General features: G+C 33.0%; 2 protein-coding genes across 2 annotated transcripts in view; one reads left to right on the plus strand and one right to left on the minus strand.

Moving 5' to 3' along the window:
- Nucleotides 1-198: 198 nt before the first annotated feature.
- LOC117169858 (heat shock protein 67B1-like) overlaps nucleotides 199-9,177 on the plus strand; it is a 37,129-nt gene continuing 28,150 nt past the window's right edge. The window contains exon 1 of the mRNA XM_033356366.1: nucleotides 199-253. The gene's annotated coding sequence lies outside the window, so the exon portion shown is untranslated. The remainder of the gene's footprint in view (nucleotides 254-9,177) is intronic.
- Nucleotides 4,553-9,177, minus strand: part of LOC117169856 (aminoacylase-1-like) — a 12,940-nt gene continuing 8,315 nt past the window's right edge. Inside the window, exons 3-4 of the mRNA XM_033356365.1 lie at nucleotides 4,744-4,920; nucleotides 4,553-4,663 (exon numbers count right to left, since the gene is read on the minus strand). Of these exons, the coding sequence (XP_033212256.1) occupies nucleotides 4,553-4,663; nucleotides 4,744-4,920 (288 nt within the window). The remainder of the gene's footprint in view (nucleotides 4,664-4,743; nucleotides 4,921-9,177) is intronic.

Below are 9,177 nucleotides of genomic sequence, written 5' to 3' on the forward strand. Positions count from 1 at the left end.
TATTAGCGCGACAGACTGGCCAAAGAATGCTTCTACGAGGTGCCCACTCCACCAGCGCACATCTGTTCCATTCCTCGGAAAAGACCGAGGCGAGACCGAATAAGGACGAGACGGGACAAGGAAGAAATTGACGAGCGAAACTGAGAAATAGGCTCAGGAAAACGAGATGGAACCGAGGAATAAACTTGACGAAAGCCAGCCAGACACGGTATTTCTCGTCTTGGACGGAATCAGTAGCTGAAAATGTAATTCCGTAAGTTTTATAGTAAATTTACTCAATTTTTATTAAACTTCAGAAGCGGTTTCTGAAAATTAAGTATATATTTTCCTAAAATTCCTAAATGGTAACAGAAATGTAAGTTATCGTGACGTAAAGAAATGCGAAGTTGCAAGCGCACTCCTCGATTCTCGAGCGCGTGCGGCTAGAAGACGCATGAAGATTCATTATTGGTGGTCATCGGCGTATTGGAAAGATTTCGTTATGATTTTTTAAATAAGGCGGGCATTTTATTCTTGTACAATATTTTTCGGAACATCACACGCTGAACAAACTTGGTGAGTAAAAACGAACAACAATTTTTTTTTAAGTCAGGGAATTTTATTGGTTAGGGAAATTGTCAAGTAAAATAAATTTGAAATGTTCTCAATTTTAATTTAAAATTCGTATATTTCGTTTATAAAAGATTCTAGGTTAAAAATGTTACAAGTTTACGATTTAACTTTTCGAATATTAATATGGTCATGGAAAATGAAAAATTGGTCAGTGGGAAATTAGAGAAAATTAAAAATAAACTTTTGCGGTAATCGCATGGTATACTATTCTTGTTAGTGATTTGTTTTCCTTGTATTTATATTTATTTGTTTGCAGTGTCTTTCTCCACAATATTACCGTTTTTGTTATAAAATTTATTACTTGTTTGGAAATTTATCAATTCTGTTTAAAAGACATCCTTTCTGTTTGAAATTGAATTTTTGTGTTAAAAATTCAACTAGCTTCATAGAAAATTAACTTATTTTTTAAATCTTATATTTCAATGCTACAAAGTCAAGCCAAATATTTTTTGGTTGACAATTCAACTATTTAAAAAAATTTATCTTTCAATTTAAAAAAGTCTTCTGTTTTACTAAAAATTGCATCTTTCTTCGATAAAAATGAAACGGTTTCGTTTAAAATTCAAGAATTTTGTATTAAAGTCTTTTTTCTTCTTTGTTAAAAATTCAACTGTATTATTGAAAATTCATATTTTTGGGTAGAAAATGCAACTATTCTCATAGACAATTTTTTTCTCATTTAAAACTCATATTTTTATGCCAAAAAGTAAAAATGAAATCTTTTTGGGATAAAAATTCAACTATTTTTTAAATTATTTGTCTTTGATTTAAGAATCTATTTATTTGAAAAAAACATGACACCTTTCTTGGATAAAAATGTAACTGTTTTGATAAAGATTAAAACATTTTTTTTTCAAAAAGTTGCCCTTTTTATTAAAATTTCAACTGTTTGGTTGAAACATCGTATTTTTGGGTTAAAAATTGAAGCATAATTTTCGTGGAAGATTGACTTCTTGTTGTAATTTTATATTTTGATGTTAAAATGTTAAAATAAAGCCTTTTTCGGATGAAAATTCAATTTTTATTTTTATTTGTATTTTTGATATAAAAATTCATCCGTTTTAGTAGAAATTTCATCTTTCTTGGATAAAAGTTCTACTGTTTGCTTGAAAGTTAAACTTTTCTCTGTTTGAGGATACAACTCTTTTTGTTGAAAATTTTGGTTGAACAACTTTTTTGAGAAATCATTGTCGTAGGCAGTATTCGTATTTTATTGCAAATTAATTTCTTTGGTTGAAGGTTTAGCTATTTTGCTACAAATTAATTTTTTTGCTGAAAATTTATATTTTCTGGTTGAAAATTCAATTTTTTGCGAAAAAATTGCACACGAACATTATTTATAATAAATAAAATAACATTTTGTATACATTTTGTGAGTGAAGATATCTAAAAATGTAATGTATGGAGACATTATTGTTTGGTTCAGTAATTTCAATATAAATTTGCAGTATATAGTTGTCTTAAAAATAACAATTGATGTAATACTATATAAGAACGAAGTTTATATGTAAATAATTATGTTATATAATATACTCAATATATTAAATGTCAAAAAAAAATCCTTATCATAAAAGATGGGCTTTGATTATATATTTAATACACTGAGTGTATATATAGCATACATACATAAGAAGTGGTTAGTCTTAACTTCAGTTATATTTTCTTTCTATTTATATTTTTAGGACAAATATAAATCATGTTATACATTAAAATAATGAACCAAAAAAATCTTTTTAACCTCTAGGAATTTTCAGTTACAGTAACTGAAAATTCGGGAATCCATACCAAAGTTAGGGAATTAAAAAAAAATTACGTTTACCACGTACCAGAAAGACAACGTAACTTTCATGCTTATCCTACACACTACCCGGCTAAGCCTCTATTAAAGCCTTTACTTACAGGCCCGAAGATTCATTTTATTTGTTGGTTACTTTTACCGTCAATCACCTAAGGGAATAATCATCAGATTGATGTTGATAGATAAAGGATAGGATGAGATAGAGAAATAGGACTGGAAATGATACGAAAATGATAGAAATGATAGAAAAAGATAGACGTTGGTAGATGTGGTATAGGATGAGATAGAGAAGAGGAGATTGGAAAAGATAGATGCGTTAGTATCTCATCCGATGAGCAATGGTTAACCTTTAACGCAGCATTAGTCCACCAGATTTAGCCATTCCTCAGATGGTAATTCCTGAGAGACAAAAAGTAGGCATGCTAAAAAAATCAAAAATCTTTTTTTCGCTAAGTCTCTAGAAAAGAACCTTTGTAATCCAATAAATTTAATATCGCTCCTGACATAAACTTCAGCCCTAGTTGCTTCTACGAAACTACATATCATAACTGACTGATCTGCTCTTGTTACTTAATCCTCTAGTTTCCGAATAGTAAGCCCAAGGTTTTTGCATCAGTGAAGAAGTCGTTTGTTCCGCCGTCAAATGTCTGCTCAAGATAGCAGAGGCTCATTTAGCGTGGTAAATATTAATCTGGATAAAATTCAGACTGGAAGAGGAACATCTAGCTTCCATTTTAACTTCCATTTGTCTCCTCCAACTTTTACAAAGACAAATCTGAAGCTTTATCTACGGGTATAACTTTGGGTTTTAAAAGGATCTTCATATTGATCGTCTCAGATCCATAGGGAGGCTTTCAGTCAATCTTCTTGAGACTCTTGACCACTTCTGGCTCTGCAGTTATTACAAGTTTGGTAGCTTGACTAACTTGTCTTGACATCAATAACTTTCCATCCTCCTGTTTCCATAGCTGGTTTTTCGGTGGCTATCCTTTTGAGCTTTCCTGTTGCTTCCATTAATACATTAGAAATCCAAGCCAGCAGTCTTCCTGACCGCAGGAAGTCTTTGCTATCGATCCCTTTGATTTTAGCTCCCACTTAAAGTTGCAATGCACCAACAGCTGTAATTAACCGAGTTCGGGACACTTCGTCCCGAACATATCCTACCGAACCCTATCGATGTTCTTCTCTAATGCTGCTTTAATTGTCTTGGCCTGGTAGACATCGTATTTGATTATTGGAGATTTCTCGACGACTATGGCCACTTTCAGATGACTTTGAAGAGCCCAAATATAAGAAACTGTTGGACCTCTCAGCCGCATTTTCTTGTGTTCCTCGATTGTGTTCAATGTGCTGCTATCAGGCTGGCCTGTCTTTGGAGTTACCGTCTGATTAGTTGTTGCGTCCTATTGATTATTAATTGGCGTCTCATCCTCTTGCTAACAGCTCCAGACAATCTAACTCTTAGTGGTTTTTCTGTTTGGTTTGACCCCTTGGCATTGGTATCGCCTGCAGGGATACTTCCAGATGGTTTCTCACATATAGATTCCGAAGTACGTTCTAAGGTTCCTTCGGTCATTTCCATCTTCACAGGGGAAGATGCTTTTTCCAGATGAGTCGTTGCCGCCTTCCCCTGAGTGTTTAAAAAATTTTTTTTTAAAGAACTCACTTTGTTCCCACGCGTAGCTAGGAAAATAGAAGGCCCGCCCCTGCAGAGCCGCGCGTGCAAGAGAAAGAATGATTGCTCCGGGAGGTCAATCCGTATACTGTATTCTGTCAAACGGACCTTCCGAGAAGTGACGCCGCGCAACAGGTAGGTGTAACAGGAGCTGCAGAGAGTATGTGGTGGTCACTCAGGCGTGAACAAATAAAAGCGTTTACATCCAAAGCGGTACTCTCTCGGGTTTGTTCCCTACCACCGCCAGCCCCAAACCCGGTACAGTGTCCGAGTTTACTTGTATTATTCAAATTCATGATCAAGTTCAAGGATCAAGTTCAAGAAATTATTAATAATTTTTTTAGAATTATTTATTTAATTTATTTGATGTTGATGAGTTATTCAGAAATATCTTATGATATAAGTTTTCAAAGCTTTCTAAATTCAACATATTAATTAAATCTCTAGAAACTTGTGCTATTCAGAAATCAATAATCAATTCTTTTGAGAAAAACATCCCTATTGAAATATTCATTATTTTCATAAAGAAGTGGTGTTGCATTATTCATTGGTGAAAATCCAAATTCTGGGATTCCGAGCTTAAAACAATAGTACATTTTACAGAAATTAAGGTGGACAAAAGGAAATTTATATTTTTATATTAAATGTGGAAACTCACTTCTCTTAAATAGCGTGCATCTGAAGCACCTGCTAAAACCTGGGGATTTAATTTGAAGCAATTATTATCACAAGTCTTTTTAAAAGCCAGCCAGAAAATATTGCTTGCATCCAATTTTGTATTTTCTACAGGCAAATCTTTTTGTATAAAAGTATAATTGACACCCTGTCCAGCTTCCTTTAACCATCCATTTAATCATATTTTCGAATTTTGTGTCCTTAACGCCCGGTGTAATTCGAATGTCAAAAGCAACAGAAGGTTCGTTTGGTCTGTTCATTACAAATACTTTGAATATCGCAGGTCTTAGCAATGAGGAAAGAAATAAACGTATAAATGGTTACAGACAAAAAAACAGGATACTCAAACGATTAATTAAGGAACGTAAAGATAAAATTAGAGCAGAAGAAGAAAAGAAAATACAAAAAGACTTTGAAGGAAGTAAGAAACTGCTTTATAAAAAAATGAAGGGAAACAAAAGTACAGAATTTGTCAACATGAGAAATAGTAATGGGGAAATGCTATATGATGCAGACGGAATACGAGAGGCTTTCTGAGACTATTTTAGGGGACATTTCGGAGATGAAGCTATAGGACACCACAACTGCGATGTTGAACACGATGCGTTAGAAAACTCAATTGAAAAAGTATGTGTCACTGAGGTTAGGGATATAATTAAGAACTTAAAAAACGGTAAGGCTGCCGGGGTAGACTGTATTAATACTGAAATGCTTAAACACGGTGGCGAGTACATATCACACAGACTGTGCGAATTGATAAATTTATGTTTTGAGATTGGAGACGTCGAACACCATATGACAAAAGCGAATATCGTACCAATATGCAAAAGAAAGTGAGATAAAAGCGAGTGCAATAATTACAGAGGGATTAGCTTATTAAGCACCGTAAGTAAAATATATTCAAAAATACTTATTCGTAGGATAACGAAAATAACAGAAGCAAAGATTTGGGAAGTCCAAAGTGGGTTTATGCCAGGAAGGTCATGTACGGATCAAATATTTAGCTTAAGGCAAATAACATAAAAAAGTTTGAGAGTAGGGAAAAAAGTTTTCTGTGCATTTGTTGACCTTGAAAAAGCTTTTGACAAGGTAGATAGAAGTGAACTTTGGGAAATCCTGAAAGAAGATGGAGTCAATGGATGGCTCCTTCAAGCTACAAAAACAATATATACGGGTAGCAAAGCGAGTGTAAGGGTGAATGGGAAATTAAGTGACTGTTTCGATATTATTCAAGGAGTTAGACAAGGATGCGTTATGTCTTCATGGTTATTTATATTATTTATGAACAAGTGTTTAAGAATGGCTTTTTTCGACGAAGAGGGTGTGGATCTCGAAACAGTAAGGGTACGTGGGATAGCGTTCGCAGATGATAAGGTTGTTATGGCAGAGTCAATCGAAGACTTACAAAGAATGTTAAGTAAACTGAATGCAAGCATGAAGAGCATGGGCCTCAAAATTAACGCAAATAAAACAAAAAGTATTGTGCCCAAAGGAAAGAGTGAGAAAACACTATGCAATGTTTTATTAAATGATGAGAGCATTGAACAAGTTGAGAAGTTCGTATACCTTGGCAGCTGATTTACCAGACATGGACTTATCAAGAAAAAGATAAGAGTAAAGTTAATTGAACTTATATGAGATTCTTGCGCATGATATGCGGGAAAACTCTGATGGACGAAGTGAGTAACGACATAATTCTCAAAGAATGTGGTGCAGAAGAGACGTTAGTAGACACATAAGAAGCCACAGAAACCCGATTGCCTGCATGAAAAAATGCATGGACATAAAAGAAGCTAGAGAAGTATGCCAGGACTGCAGAGTATGACGACAAATAGTTAAAAAAAGAGTGTCAGTAGAGTGAATGATGACGCCTGAAACAAAAGACCTTGGATACTAATGGGCCCAAGTGAGGAACCTTACATGACGACTCTGTGTAGATCTTCACTTGGGGTGATTGCTAGAGAGATTTATGAGCAACCTGGGTCGGAGCAGTGTTGCGGAACGATTGTATTATTTAAATAAATATTACGATAATTCTGGATCAATCTAAAAAATTGATATCCCTTCCTCACATTACTCCCTTCCCCACTGAGTGAGTCACGCCTACCCCGAAAGGGAAATGGCTTAATGGTGTATATGTATATGAGGGTTTCTTTTGGGACCCATAAGAGTGCCGAAAATTATACAAAATAAAAATTTATGATTGATGCTTATTCTTTGACGAAGTCTGAAAATATACTTTTCTAATAGATACGATGAATTTTCAATACGAAAAGATGAATATTTGTCAAAAAAGCGATTAAGTTATCGAACAAAAACATATTTTTTAACAAAATAGTTGAATTGTCATCAAAATAATTAAATTTTTAGCAGAAAATTTGAGTTTTCGACCAGTAATCGAAAGTTGAATTTTCTACCAAGAAATCTAAATTTTAATCCAAAAACTTTTCTATAAAAAAATATACGTTTTCAATCCAAAAAGACGAATTTTTAACCATGCAGTTAAATTTTCGTACAAAAAAAGATTGCTTTTTAAGAATATAGTTTCATTTTCAAGAAAAGGATTCAACTTTGAGCAAAATTTTTAACCAGATAGTTGAATTTTAGGCTAAATAATCGCAGCTTCAAGCTAAAAAAACGAATTTTTTAATAGACACTCGTATTTTCAACTAAGAAAGGCCAATTTTTAACAAAAAATTTTTCTATTAAAAATATAAGTTATTATTCCAGAATGAAGAATCTTCAACAAAGCAGTTGAATTTCCGAATAAAAAATATGACTTTTTAACAAAATAGTTGAATTTCCGAATAAAAAATATGACTTTTTAACAAAATAGTTGAATTTTCAAGATAAGGATGGAATTTTGAACGAAGCAAATGAATTTTTAACCACACAGTTGAATTTTAGACCAAATAATCGAATATTCAAGCTGAAATCCCAACTTTTTAGAAGACGCTTCTCTCGCAAGTTTGAGCGTGCCTTGGGCGCGGGACTGTTGGTTCTCGCGCTTCGCGCACGATATCTTTGCATTTCTTCCGCATTCTGGCACAGACCTTTTAAAATCAAAGGCGAACGGACCCACAACTGTAATTGTGTGACTTTGAACTCTCTTTTGTTAAAGCTCTTTTGGCTTTAACGAACACATTCTCATCACGTGTCTCGTGCTTCGCACTCTATTTTGTCCCACCTGTCAACTTTTCTATATTATACACAACACTTATATCAATTATAATACATTTTTTATGTAACTCTGCCAGGGATTACTTATTAAAAAATTGCAAAATAAAAAGCAAATTGTACTTATCATGATTATTTTTGTATTTGTTTCTTATTTTGCTTTAAATTGTATTCTAAGCTGCTCTGAAACATGTATCATTTCAATAAATGTATATCATTACAATCCATAATATGCATAAAAATTGAATCCTACTAATTCTAATTTCCTTGTTTTTACAATTATTTTATTTTTAATCTTGTTTTTTACGATTAAATAAAAACTACTGCGCATCTGCATAGGGTCTAATACGGGAAACTAATTATATTATACGATTACAAGAAAATCTACTCGTCCTATCGAAAAATAATTAATAATAAATTCATAGATCTTTTTAGGCGAACAACTTGTCTGGTTATTAAAGTTCATACCTTGTGTCGTTTTTTCAAACAAATTTAATATTTTTATTTAGAATCTTATTTTTTACGACTAAAGCAAAAACGAACTGTCCTATCAAAAATTATAGCTCTTTTTCGGATGAACAAGTTTTGTCTCATTTTTTCTCGTAGCTTATATCGAAAAGTGATTCATTCTTAATTTGTAGTTCTTTTCAGGGCGCGCAATTTGAGCTTTTTCATTTTTTTCGTATCTTGCATAGTTTAACCAAAAAATGGCATTTTTGGACTTTTCATTATTTTTGATACGATCAAATTTGGAGTGTTTATCTTCTCGACGAAATTAAAAAAGTTGTTATCATAGTCCTGTAGCGTTTTCAAAAAGCAAAGTTTTTCTTCTTTTGACTTTTTTCATGTCCTGCGTTTTTTGGCTTCAAATGTTAATTTTAGTTTGTTTTTCTGGATTTTTAAAATGATCTAACTCTGATAATTTTCCTTTGATAGAGAAAAGTCATGAAGATAAATTGTCCGAGTTTCTGAGTATTATGAACAACTGTACATAGAATTTTTAAATCTCAAAAAAATGTGGTTTCAAACATTTTTGGTACGATCAAATTTGGAATTTTTAACTTTTCGACCAAATTAAAGAAGTTGTTATCATAGTCTTATAGGGCTTTCAAAAAGCAACGTTTTTCTTTTCCCCACCTTTTTTCGTACAGTCTGTCAAGTTAAAGCGTGGGTGGCTTTACTCGCAGTCGGTAAGGTGTATCGACATGATTTTGGTGTCAAAATATTAAGAAGAGCTCCC

Source organism: Belonocnema kinseyi, chromosome 3 (genome assembly GCF_010883055.1).
Source record: "Belonocnema kinseyi isolate 2016_QV_RU_SX_M_011 chromosome 3, B_treatae_v1, whole genome shotgun sequence".
Lineage (NCBI taxonomy): Eukaryota > Metazoa > Arthropoda > Insecta > Hymenoptera > Cynipidae > Belonocnema > Belonocnema kinseyi.